The 14,339-nt window shown below is 42.0% G+C and overlaps 1 protein-coding gene across 13 annotated transcripts in view; it reads right to left on the bottom strand.

The window, feature by feature from the left end:
• Positions 1 to 7,624: 7,624 nt before the first annotated feature.
• KIF21A (kinesin family member 21A) overlaps positions 7,625 to 14,339 on the bottom strand; it is a 140,746-nt gene continuing 134,031 nt past the window's right edge. For all 13 annotated transcript variants that reach the window (XM_037058171.1, XM_037058161.1, XM_037058162.1 and 10 more), the window contains 2 exons: positions 14,004 to 14,203; positions 7,625 to 8,897 (listed from right to left, as the gene is read on the bottom strand). In XM_037058171.1, the coding sequence (XP_036914066.1) occupies positions 8,804 to 8,897; positions 14,004 to 14,203 (294 nt within the window). In that variant the 3' untranslated portion in view covers positions 7,625 to 8,803. The remainder of the gene's footprint in view (positions 8,898 to 14,003; positions 14,204 to 14,339) is intronic.

Here is a 14,339-nt window from a genome sequence, read left to right as displayed (position 1 = left end):
TCTTGTGTATATTATGTAAATGAAGAGGAAAACGTCCTTTTCCTTAGAGTTTTATCCTCCTGTGATGCTCACTTCTTGATTTTGGACTCCCTCCCCATCTCAGCGACTCTTCTCGAAACCGTATTCCAACGTAACCGCATAAAGAAGTGAATGTATTTGGAGGCATTCGCATCACGGTACTAATAACTTCTACTCAGGGGATAAAGTTATCTTTTTCCTTCTTTACTGCTCAGTTTATCACATTTTGAAATTATTTTTGTAATTCTTTGAAAACATGACCTTTTCCTTATATTTTAAAGACTTCAGTGACTGTACAGTGTTTAAACTTTCCCTTTAAATTTCTGACGTATGAAATGTCTGCCAATTTTATTAGCATGCTTCTTTGTAATCAAGGAATTTTGACGTTTTCATCACTTCAATACAAACAGTGTCATTGGCAGGTTAGGCGAACATTGGTCGCTGCTCATCTGATAGCAAACTATGGAGCCCAGGTTCAAATATTCAACCAAGTATTATCAACCTTTTTCTTCACTTTCATGCTTTAAACCTGCCCTCTTGTAAAACTCTCTGCTGGTTACTCCTTCGGGTTTCCTGCAAGCATATCAGTCTCTGACATCCAGAAGAAAACTCAAGATCTCGCTCCCAAATGAACCCGTTCTTTGATCTAATAAATATTTCCCAAGCTCCTATCATGTGGCAGGCACTACATTAGAGATGGGGGCACAGGGAGAAACAATCAGACGGACATCTCAGGAAGTCAGCAGTCAACTGGGAAGGCACCCAAAGCAAATAAGCACACATACGTAGTCAAAACTCACATAAGTTACATGAAGAAAGGGGACCCAACTCTTCGTTGTTAAAGGAACGTGTTCTGCATTCACCAATCCTGACTTCCTAAGGAATTCAAGTGTGAAATAAAATCTGTTGGATGGACTGGAATTAACTGAGCAAACCCACCCTGTGCAAAGGTTTGCTGAAAAGGGAACTTGGGCCAGGGTACAGAGGCCTGGTCACAGAGCGCCCCAACACTCTGGTCTCCGTCCAAAGAACCAGCAAACTCCTCTGAATTGTTCTAAGCAGCAGGTGACTGAAATAAAATTTTATTTGGAAAACATCACTGTGTAGAACAGTCGGGAGAGGTGATCAGAGGAGAAGAGAGGAAACCAAAGAATAGGATATGGCAGGAGCCTGGGTCAGAGAGATGGTGGTGGGTAGCAGCCCGAGAGATGGAGGGAGGCTACAAACATGGGAGGGATGTGGTGCGAGAGCGGACGTGGCTGGTGAGGGGGGCGGAGGGGTCAGGGACCACTTCTGGGCTTTGACTTCTCTCTCCTTCCTGCCCTGGCACCACATCCATCCAACTGACCCGCCTGGATCCATGCGATGGCTCATCTCCCTTACCCCAGTGTCCCAAGGGTTCTTTAGAGAGGCCTTTATCTCTCACATCCTTCAGCGGCTCTTTTATTTTCAAGGCTGACGCCCTGCTTCAGTTCCTTGAAATCTCTCCCCTGGGTTATTTCCACAGCCCCCCAGGAGTTTTTCCGTGTCCAACATGCCTCCTTCAATGCATTTGCACAGCACTACTAAAGGGATTTGCCATATTGAGAAGCTTTTGTTGGTCTCACCACGGTGGGCCAGAGTTTAAGGTCCTTAACTGTTTTGATCTGGCTCCTGATCCATCATTCATGACCCTGTGGAATTCTCCTTTTCCCCCTGCCTTCTTATTTTTATTCCCTGCTGCTACTTCTCTAAACTGAAACTCAAGCATCACCTCTCAGACAAAGAGTGAGAAAAACCTTCACTTTTTTGTTTACCTGAGATAAACATAGATCAAAGCCAGTCCAAGACTTTCTCAACGATAGTACAATGGACTTTTAAATAACACAGAGCTTAGGGGCACCCACTGCCACTCCCCGGAAAATCTGCACATACGTCGACTCTGCAGTCAGCCTTTTCGCATCTACAGATCCAACGTGGACTGAAAGGAACATTTTGGATTAGTGGCTGGGAACCCAACGTTAGGTATGCAAAAATAGTTCTCACTCTGTGCTTGGCTGAATACCAGGAGGTGAAGCCATGGACAGGAGGAGTCGACTGTATTCATTGGGAGAAAATTCCAGTATACATGGCCCCACACATTTCAAAGCCGTGTTATTCAAAGGTCAACTGTACTTTCAAGACAGTTTTTAGCTTGACCCACACCTGAAATTCCTTCAAACTGCCTCTCATTTAACTGCAGACGCCTCTGTCCTGGGTAACATTATTTCAGGTGGGGTATTTGCAAGAACAGGAAAAGAAACCCCAGCTCAGACATGTTTATCCATAATAGTATTATCTCACAGAATTGTGGAGGGCAGATTTTGGTGTGCCTGAGGTCAGCCTGTTCTGACATTCATGTCACTGTAATTACCCCCAAACTGGGTTCCTTCGTGGCCCTAGACGGCCTTCCAGCAGCACCTGCAGCTACCGGCTTACTAAATCTTTCCGGAGTGTGAGCGAGCTTCTCCAGTCTTGATGTAATCGTAACCCTCCCCTTCAACAGACCCAGGACCAGGTCAGAAGTCCTTAACTAGACTAGCGGTCACTGCCAGGGGAATGCCTGGTTTTGACTTAGTCTAAACCAGATGCCTGGACCACACGGTGAAGGGTAATGGAAACAACTCAGACCTGTGCTCCTCAAAGCATGGGCCCTTCACCAGCAGCATCAGTATCATCTGTGAATGTGTTAAGAATGCAAAATACTGTGAATCCGAAAGTCTAGGGGTGTGGGCAGGTGATCTGTGCCCTGGGAATCCTGACTATGCCCTGCTGACAGGGGGAAGCCCTGACGCAGACTAACCCAAAACAGTTCCCGGGGGTTCCCTGAACTGCATGGACTATGACAGAGCAGCATGAACCCCTGAATTAACTCGAGAAAACGACACTGTGTCTTAGACTCAGTCCAACTCGAGAGTAACTCTCCTCTCTAAGTCAGGTTGTGGTTTAACCCTTTTTCATTGTAATAAGGCAAACTTTTCAGAACACTAAGAGAGCTCAGCCAAATAGTTTCATGCGCCCCTTACTCCCTATCACATGCCATGTGTGATCATTTCTAGCTACTCCTTTTTTTCCTACCTGATGGTGGGAATCTTTAATTATTCAAACGAGCTGCCAAGGTGTCATCGCTCACACAATGATGGGTCCATTGATCATTTCTCACCCCCGCCCTACAGCCAGCCCCTGCAAGGAACTACCAGACCTCTTGAATCAGCAAAGGCATGGTTCTCAGCCTGCAAAGGACTCTCCCTAAGGCAGAAATGAGGGGCTCAAGGAGAAATCAAGCTGCAACCTTTGGCTTATTTGGCATACAAAGGGACAAGATTTTTCTGATCCGTTTACGGAAAACTGCACATCAGATAGAGCAAGGAAGCAATGAGACTAAACTAACGCTCTTTAGGCTCAGTATTGCAGATGCGTTTATCCTCAGTCCTAGCAGTTAGTCATGTAGTAAGGATACGGTGATCTTGACATGCCTTGTTAAAGGAAAACAGACAGGACACCTTAATGATCTATGAAACGGGAAAATGTTTATTACCTGGAATTTCAAACCCCTCCTGGAGATTTTTCTGTGAGCCTCTCTTAGGAATGTGAAATAGATAAAACCACTTTAATCCAGGGGAATGTTTAATGTAAACACATCAGAAAAAGAAACCTGTCTCTGGTTGTTTGTTCTCTGTTGCTGAAACTCAGGGTCCAAGAGATCGTCCTCATTTGTCTTGGGCTTCGATCCAGCTTATAAGCAGTGGTTCTTAGCTGCAAATAACTGCAGCCAACTCTTCCAGTTCAAACAGACAAGAAATTTTCTAGAGATTATCAGGTAATATTTCCAGAGGGGCCAGAAAATGAGGTTTGACAGTTATGAAACCAGGAACAATGTCCAGTCGCGTTTCACAACCAGTTGCTTCTTCCTGCCCTAGGCACAGGCTCCACCGCCTACGCCCCGATGATGACACTCAAACTTCTCCCCCTGCATCCGTGGAAAATGGCATTAGCTCCCACGACCCCCAGCACAGAGGTTCAGTGAGAGTGCCAACATATCTATGTCACCAGGTTCCAAGTCTATTGCCGGTGGTTCTAATGGGCCAAATCTGTTCCCTGCCAGCCTGGCCCCAAGACGAGGTGTGGCAAATGAGAAACTGGCATCTACAGCCAGAGGTGTAATTCAGAAACGGGAATGCCCCTAACGTAGAAAATTGTTTAAAGGTGCTAAGAAATCCAAAATATCTACTAGATCAAGACTTAGGATCCTCTAAAAGTTTACACCCCGATTTCACTCACTGCCTTGCCACACCAGGTGTGGGCACTTGCAGCTGCCCGAGTGCTCGCTGGCCACGCTCAGTGGAGACGGGAAGGCGGCACCGCCAGGGCCTCGCTCAGGGCTGTGCGCCGCCCACCCGGAGCCCACAGACGACATAAGGAATCCTCCATTACCAAAATTCTTATCAGAAAGTTCAATCATTCATAGAATAATGAGTTATAAGTCCAAGAGAAACTGTTAATATGCCATCTTGTCCAAATCCTTCTATTTAAATGGCTGATTTATTATCAGTTTTATTTGAGGCATATGTGACAGAAAATACTGTGGTGCTTCAAATTTCGAATTTTTTACGAAAAATTACATGGAGCCAGGGTGTTCTGAACAACCAATATTTTTAAGGGAAGAAATTTATCATTTTTAAACTGACCTTACCTAATAATGAACAGGTTAGCCTTAGGCAGCGGAGCCTGAAGAGTGAACCAGCTGGGCTGGCTTTTACTGCCCTACAGGCATCCTTGTTCACGTTAGGAAAAAAAAATGCCTTCCTTAATACACTACATGATTCCATATGCTGAATATTATCACCGCCTTCTTATATTTTAAAGAACAAGATGATTTGCTGCCGTGTACCCTAAACTTGTTTGAGGAAATACATAAATCTATCTTCCTGGGGTGTGAACTGCATGCAAGTCCTCGTAACCACTCCCTGTCTGCAGAAACCCTCTTCTAGAACGTATCCGGTTAAGTCATGAACTACATAGCCATATATATGCCGTATCAGTCAGACCGCTCTAACAAAGGATCTTCCATTTTAGTGGCTCAAACAGGATGGGAGGTTTCTCTCTCCCGAGTAGCAATCTGGAGAGGGGGTTGGCAAAGTACAGCCTGTGGGTGCATAGGCTTGGTGGAAGCCAGGTGAAATGTGGAACCCACGCTGAAAGAAAGCCTGAAAAAGGTGGCCCGTGCTTTTCCACAGCTCACGCACACCAAAACAGATGACACGGGTCTTGGGATATCATCTGCCATGTAGGATGTGGTGGACATTTGTCACAAATGTCAGTCTGGCAGAATCCCGCCCCCAATAGTGTACTTTACCAGTTCTAGGATGCACACCTTTCTTTTGCAGTTAAATGTCAGTGAAGTTGGGTACTTCTTGTCATTAGGGGCATCTTAGATTCCCCCTATTTCAGGGGACGACAGTCAGAAACAAAGGGGGGGAGGAAATGCTCAGCAAATGCTGGCCGTTTCAATTAACACGATCAAAAAAGAGGGGGATTCACGGAAGCTGTGACATTTGAGAACTATCTGGGCTTCTCACCGTGTTTGGAAACTAGAAAGACAGATAACCGTTATTTTTGTACCATAATGCACCAATATAGAAATCTGTACATTTTATTATGCCTGTCATTGGCAAACACCAAATTCCAGCCATCAGCACCTGCGCAGTGGTTGGCAAATCAAATCCCCAGCAACATAGCGGGAATACAACCTGTTTATTCTGAGACTGAAAACAGAATGTAAAATGGTTGTGAGGTAAGGTACAGGCAATGCTGAAGGCAACATGAAACAACTTTGTTATATATTAACATTCATTTAAATGTTTATAAAAGACTCCACATCAGCTGGGAATTAAATATGTAAATGTGAACACAATAGGCAAAACTTTGTCATTATTCTTTAGCTAAACTATAGAGATTTGAATTTGTAAGAAGTAATGTATCTTCAAAAAAAGATGCTATTTTGGAAAGGCAAGGCATATACTTAATACATAGTGTGAGATAGCCCATTTTAAAGTTTTAGAAAGGAACTATTCTGTTTTCAGTCATCGTCAGTCATCCCGAATGGCATCTTTAGAGGTTAAGGCTATCTTTTGTTGGTTCCTAAAACAGCCCCCTCCCTCCATCCACGTAGGGCAAGAGACAGACCCCTGCAGATTGGTGGGCTACAGGCTTCATGAACAAGGAAACTTACACGAGGCTTGTCTTGGGTGACCACAAGATGAGAAGCTCTCTGCCCCTGCCGGCCAGAATCTTAAAAGTTTATGCTGAGGCCTTGAGTCGGTTTGGTCATCAATCCCATCCCTATGCTCTCAACACCTGACTCTCTCAACGCTACTTCCTTTAACAGCCCTGGAGAGGAGCAGTGGGTGGAATGGTCAGGTGGAGACACTTACCTTCCAAGGACAGGAGTGGCGATGAGAGGCCAGCTCACAGGTCAACCAGTGATCACATCCTCTCGATGGCTTCTCCCAGCATCTTTCAAAATTAAATCTTAAGAGGACTGACTTTTTTACATGTTCATTTTAATTACATGAGTCAATAAACTCTGACTGAGCCTCTGGCACTTGAAAAGGGAAAAGAGGCACAGGGCTTTGTATTCTGCACAAGCAAACACAGGATCACATAACAGACCCCTAACTGAACTCACTGTCAGGCTCAGATGCCTCTAATAGGTTCTACGGCACCCAGCTTTCTCCTATCAGAGAACTCACTAGCTGTTACAAGTGCTGGATTTATTCTCTCCACTCCAGAGGGGAAGCCTCATTTCAGTCTTGTAATTTCTTCATCCCTAGTACCTGGCCCAGCATATATTCAATAAACATTTATTTAATAAGTTAATCATCAAATTGTTGAGCAATACTCCTGTGAAAAGAAACACTCAGAGTACTGAATTTCAAAATAGTCCTGACAATGTCTCTTGGGTATAGGCATGGTATCTTCCTTCAGGAAAGAAGGCAAAACTACAAAGTAGCTGAGTGTCTCTTTCATAGGGAAATCTTTTCTTTAAAATGTTTTTTTTTTAAATTTCACTCTTAACTAGAACATACACACAAAAGACAGAAAACAAAAACATACAATTTAACATGTCACATGGGACCTAGGTCAAGCCACAGAACATCTCTGGGACCCCAGAAGTACCTCCACACCCCTCCACACCCCCCACTCACCTCCTGCAACACCCCCAGTCACCCCTCCCTCTGCGTCTTCTCCAAGTAACTAGGCACCATCGTCCTAAAGTTTATGGGGACGATTTATATTTGTTTTACCATCTATGTTCAAATTCCTAAATTATCTAGCTGGATTAAATTCCTTTAGTGTTCGTCCTTGGTCCATCAAGATTAGGTTACAGTTTAAAAAAAAAAAGAAAAAAAAAGACTAGGTTATGGTTTAAACTTTTCAAGAATATATCATGCCTAGTGAGCAAAGCAAGTAATGGATATGACATGCTGGATCACAAAAAATGGCTTTCCTTATATCATACAAGGCAAAATAAAGTTTTACAAACATTGACCACTTTCGTATACTTAGAAAAAGAACAGATAAAAAAAATTCATGGCAACATGTTTATTTAAGCCCTAGCTAAGCTTTCATGTACAGGCAGGTATTTTCAGAAAAATGAAAGTCACGAGACAACAGTTTCAAATGTTACACCATCTAAATAAAAGTGAAACTTGCAGAATTTACAAATCAATATTCTGAGCAGACAAAAATTATACATCCTTTTGTAAAATCCAATCTACAGCATTTAAAAATTCATACAGTTACAAAGCAAGACATTCTCTCTTTACAATCTACCTATTTACATAGCTTTTCCCACCACAGACACAGTTTTCATCATAGCTACCAAGTTTGCAAACATAGTGTATTTAAAATATATTTAGCAGCATATAAAAAATTAGGTAAAAGGGCAACAAAACACTACTATTAAATAAAAACGAAATTAAAAGCTGATCGTAGAAACAACTCCATAGGAAAATAGATCAAAATATATTTCTGTTAGGACATCAAAAAAGTTTCCCATCACAGAATGTATGCACAGCGCTAACGAAACAACGTAACGGCATTTTAGTCCTGAGCACAGGATACAACACAGCTGCAAAACTTTGGTCAGTACAAGTAAACGTCAACACGTAACACGAACTGTTTAACATTGTTTGCTAGCAGGTTAAGGTCAATTCCACCTCATGAAGGATCATCAACACTATCCCCATGATATTTTTTCCGTTACATTAAGAGAGCTTTGAAATTTGGGATTCTTCCACAGACTGATATAAATACAAGACAAATAGACGACAATTTGACTAGCATTTCCAATATGTTTAAATACAGTAAATCATCTGAACAGCCTATATGAATGAGTTAACAGTGGGGTGCTTTCTATTCCAAGTGTATTTTCTGACTGTCACAAAAGCAGACATTTTGTAACTCAGATACTTTGAGAAGTGTTTTTTATAGCTAGTCACAAAAATCCAGCCGTAATAAAAGGGGCAAATCAAGCAGTATATTAGTTACAGGGCATTTACGTACTTAGAGATGTTAATATTAAGTGCACAGGATAGGACACGATTTTCATAGGAAACATTTATATTCAGAAGTTGGATTCAGATATATTTTCCAGTTAATCCTGTTCACAAGTTTTTGCCTAATAAATATAGGGTAACATTTTCCATGAAGAATATACAGAGTATTATCACAGTATTCAGTTTATGACTATCTTCATTCATGCTTAATTACTGGCAATATCTTCCCCCAAATCTCCTGGATCCGAGATCTGACCATCTTGTAAATGGCGAGCCTTCCAAATTCTCACAGTTCGGTCACTAAAAAAAAACCCACAATAAATTAAAGTGAACATGAGTAAAGAGGCAGGAAGATAAAAAAGCAACTCCTAGAATTACTTATCACGGAAACATTTTATGAGTAGGTCTTTAACAGATATAAGTAAAAATGGGCCTTGTCTCATAAGCATATCTAACAGGCACCCATAATAATGATATTAAAAATAGCTCATATTACAAGAGTAGGTGCCAGGCATTGTTAATTATGTGCCCCTTACATATACTGATGCATTTAATTGTCTCTAACTACCACAAGAGGTAGATAGTGCTATTATTCCCCTTTTCATTGATAAGCAAATTGAGGTGCAGAAAGGAAAGTAATTTGCCCAGGATCACGAGGGAAGTAATAGAGCCAAGACTTGACTCCAGACAGCCTGGTTGCAGGGTCCAATGTCTAAGCCACTCTACTGCACTCATTACTACAGAAAACAAGATGCGCTGTGACATAGGGTCTGGGGCCTTCGGTCACAACAGCCCAGAGCCAGGTCAGAGGGAGGCCTCTGGGAAGGAAGAGGGCGGGGGCGGGGGTGTCAGGGACTTGGTGAACCTGGAAGGAGTAAGGAAGAATTATGTGTGGATGAAATCTGCATAAGCACACAGAAAAAGTAGGAGGCTCTTGGGAAGTGGATTAATACTCTACCTACCATAGAACATAAAGTATACAAAGTGGTTTTTGTTCACCCAATATGTAAGTACTGAGGACCACTCTGTACATAATCACATTTCTTACCATGTCTCTCATGGCTTAAAGGGAATGTTGGTTTTCCCCAATTTTCTAGTAAACCCAAAGCCAAAAGAAAGAATTTGACAGTAGAGTTTAACATAGAGTTTGACATAGAGTTTGACATAGAGTTTAACAGTAGAAGGCACTTCAGAGATTACACAACTCATTTCAAGGATAAGAAGAATCTAGTGACTTGTTTACTATGTAGCATAGTAAAGGGCAGAGTTAAGCCCAGAATCCAGGCTTTCTCATTTTTAATCCACAATCTTCTCACTGCTAAGAGTTCTCATCATGACGGGGAAAAAACAATCTTTTCCTTTTTGTATTTATGTGAGGTGATGGGTGTTAACTAAATTTATTGTTGTAGTCATTTCACAATCTAAGTCAAATCACGATGCTGTACACCTTAAACTTACACAGCACTATATGTCTACTAGATCTCAATGAAACCGGGAGGAAAATAGTAATCAATCTCAACAGCCTACATGGCACATGTTCATGAATAACAGCAAGGATATGTGTTCATTCATCCACTCACGCATCCAAACCTATTTGCTCATTCAACCATCGACTCAACAAGTGTTCATTAAGAATTTGCTGTGTTCCAGGTACTATCCTAGGTGCTTAGCATACATTATGTATAAACAAACAAACAAACGTAACCCTAAGCCTTTGTGGGTCGTGCATTCTAGCAAAAGGAACTCGACAATAAACCATAATAAATAATTAAATTATAAAGTTTATTAGAAAGTAATGAATGTTATAGAAAAAGGCAGACCATGGTAAAGGGGACTGGTGGGTGTTGGGTGATAGGAGAAATTACGGTTTTAAATAAAGTAACAATGTTACACTTACTGAGAAAGAGAGATAGTGGAATAAGTTCAGGATGTCAGAAGGCAAAGCATTGCAGTGAAAGGGAGCAGCCAGGGCAAACGTCCTAAGGCAGTAGTGAACTTGGAATGTCCAAGAACAAGCAAAGAGGTTATTGAGGTTGCAAGAGAAAGAACAAGCCAAAGTACTTGAAGGTCAGGTGAGAGAGGTAACAGCTGCTCAGAGGGTCAGATCAAGTATAGCCTCTACCCCAGGTTAAATGAAAGACTCCTGCCAAGTTTTGAGCAGAGAAGGAATATGATCTTACTCAAGAGACTTAAAACACTTCCACGTTGAGAACAGACTACCTATAGGCAAGGGGCCTTGTTTAGGAGACTACTGTCATAATCCAAGGGCTGGCCATGACGGATCAGTGGGGTAGCAGAAGATGTGAAGGGAAGTGGTCAGATTCGAGGTACAATTTAAAGGTAGAACCAATAGGATATGCTGACGGATTGGATATGGAGTATGACAGAAAGGGAGGGATGAAGGGTCCTGGCTGAGCAACACAGAAGAAAGTGAAGTCATCAACTGAGATGGAGAAGTCTGTAAAACGAGCAGTTTCTCGGGAAGATTGGGAGTTCAGTTTTGGGCATATGAAGTTCAAGAGGACTGACCTTCCACTATTACCCATAACAGAGCACCTGGTGCCAGCTTGGCTCTCCTAATGTAAACAAAAGAAAAAACTGAACAAGACACATGGAACAAAACTTTTCCAGCCCCTGGCAATGGGAGGGCTGGGTGGCGCAGGGCTGCGGTCCCTGAGCAAAGTGAAACAGGGAAGGTGAGCTCTGTGAGCTCTGTGTCGGCACTGGCTTCGGCCCAGAAGCTCTTTCCAGACAACAGTACACGAAGGGGCAATCTAGGCAGAGAACCACAAAACCACTGAGTTGGAGACCTAGAATGGAAAACCTGCGAAGTAGCTGGAATTTGTGAAGCCAAGTAGAAGAGAGGAGAGCTATGCAGAAAGAACTACGGAGCTATGGGGAAAGAACTCCCTAAATCTACACAGAGGGCCCAGAACATCAGATGGGAGGCTACGCTGCACAGGAAAGAGTAAGACTAAAGCCAGACGAAGAAATAACCATTAGTGAGCTCTAGGCTGAATGATTTCCAGAGTTCACAGAGGGCTATCAGATGTTTAAGTTCTGATCAGCAAAGTAGAGTTATCATCAAACACTCAGAGTATTTGGGAGATATATAAGAGTTAAAAACAAGTCTCAAAAAGATGAAGCCACACCACAAGTAACTTAACTGCCTGACAAAAGCCAACAGTCTTTAAAGGAATACAATAGAATCCAGATACTGAAAACACATTATAAAGTTCAACATCCAAAAAAACATTACTTGACATAAAAGAAACAGGAAAAGTGAGACCCATCATCATAAAAAAAATCAATCAATGGCAACAGACCCAGAAATATCAGATAGAATGGAATTACTACACAAGGACTTTACAATTTACTATATAAAGGTTTTACAATTACTCTACAGGTTACGAACTGCCTCAGTTTCAGCACCTGAATGAATTAAGTCTTCATAAGCCTTATGAAGCACTTAGAACAACACAATTTTTTTTAAAATAACAAACAAATTAGTAGTACTAATTTGAAAATAGGCTTTTTGATTCTATTGGCTATCTTTCTATCTTTAAAGTTATATAGTAAATACACTCCCATCTAATACACTATGGATAAACTGAGAAAAAGTTCAGGTCTTCAAAATTAAGACACTATGATGGAAGAGAGGCAAACACAATCAATCGCACCTCACCCCCCGGACCACAGGGATACAGGACACCTCTGTAGTCCTATACTGAGCATCCCGCGGCTCTGTGGGGGTTCCGTCTTTCTCAGGAAATTACCAAGGGCACAGCAAGTTTTCAAGGGAACACACAAAGGTGGTGGCTCTTAAGCAAGCGATGCATAGTGGAAATAGTGTTAATGAGGCACTGAAGGGGAGCACTTTAGAAAAGATACAAAATAAACTGGCTTTGATGGTCTTTAGAGGTGAAAAAAAGTAACTCTAAATAAAAAGAGGGATTTGATGGAAAGAGCGCAAATGATGAGAGCGACCCTAGAAACATAGCGGGGGTTTCAAAACGAAATCAGGGTAACCAGGCATTTAGAACAGACAAATCAAGAAGGTGCTCAAATTAAATTAAGTAACATGACTGATGCACAAAATGACGTAGGGAGATTTTCAAGACGGATATTCATGAGAAAGTACATTTTACTTGGGTGGGACCAATGCCTCACATTATAGTGCTTAGGCTTTCCTTTCCCGAGTCCTTATACATACAATGCCATTTTGTACGGTCACAACATCTCTCCCCCTCCTTCAAGCATCTTCTTCAATGTCACATTCTCAATGAAGCCTTCGTGAACTACCCTATCATGTAACCCCTGCCCCATGATATTCTTTTTTAAAAATATACTTTATTTTTTAAAAGATTGTATTTATTCATTTCCAGAGAGAGAGGGGAAGGGAGGGAGATAGAGAGGGAAAGAAACATCAATGTGTTGTTGCCTTTCAGGCATCCCCTACTGGGAACCTGGCCTGCAATGCAGGCATGTGCCCTGACTGGGAATCGAACCAGCAACCCTTTGCTTCACAGACTGGCGCTCAATCCACTGAGCCACACCAACCAGAGTGCCCCATGATACACTTATCATCCCTTCCCTGCTCTATTTTTCTCCATAGCACATACATGATTTAACATATTTTACTTGTTTCTTTTCCTGTCTTTTCCTTGGAATCTAAATCCTGGTTTGGGTCCGTTGTGTTCACTTTTCTATTCCCAAGAGCCCTGGACTCATCATGAATGAATAAGTGAACAAATGAATCAGTCAACCCTCCCTCCACAAGAAGGAAGAAGCAGATGTTTTTACTATGTACTTATACTTTAAAAGAAAGTGAAAGAGGCACAAAGAGATATTTTGAAGACTTGTTCGAAATGTACAGAAAAGCAAGTGTGTTGACCTTCTGGAGAAAAAAATTAGAAATTAGTCCTCTGGAAGCAGCCTTCTTGGTGTAAGCAGAGTGGTAATATAGGAAAAATGCCATTATGAAGGCTGGGGAGCCTAAATTCAGTGCCCGCAGTATACATCAGAAAACATAAATAAGACATCTCTGGGGGGTATGTATTTTTTCCTTTACCATTTCATTGCTTTTTAACTTCCTCCTCTCCGCAACCACCACACAGCTGTCCGTGTCCTTGAGTCCTTTTTCCTTTTTGCTCAATTCTTCCACTCCAACCCTCTCCCCAACCCTTAGCTGTCATCCTGCTCTCTATGAGTCTGCGTCTGTCTCTATTTTTCTCGTTAGTTCAGTCCACACATCTTAAGGCAGACATACATGCAGACATGGAATCACTATCATAGAATGGGAATTTCAAGGTTTTCATGTTCTATGTTTCCAGATATTTACAACTTATTTACAAAATCTGAACACCAGTAGCCAATATAGAGGAAAATCACATACGAAAAACTTACTCAGATGCAGTGAAAATGTGGGTGGAATTAACACATATGGCATTGATTGGACTATCGTGACCCTTCATCTCTCCGACTGGCACAAAAGTGTCCATGTCCCAGAGTTTCAGAATGCCCCCTCTGCAGCCGCTGAGCAAACCCGGGTGGCCTGGCACCACTCCCAGGGCACAGACCCAATCCTTGTGTGCGTTCGGAACTTGCTGCGAGAAAACAGAGAAACCAGAAGCTTAAGACGAGCCTTCCAGACATAGATTTTCACACCCTAAAAAGTTACAAACACTTTTACGGACAAAACTCAACTTTGGGAATGTTGAATGACCTGGAAATTGTAAAAAT

This window comes from Sturnira hondurensis, unplaced genomic scaffold (assembly GCF_014824575.4).
Source record: "Sturnira hondurensis isolate 20B ecotype Veracruz unplaced genomic scaffold, ASM1482457v3 Scaffold0009935, whole genome shotgun sequence".
Classification (NCBI taxonomy): Eukaryota; Metazoa; Chordata; class Mammalia; order Chiroptera; family Phyllostomidae; genus Sturnira; species Sturnira hondurensis.
This window is presented reverse-complemented; position numbering and strand designations above follow the sequence as displayed.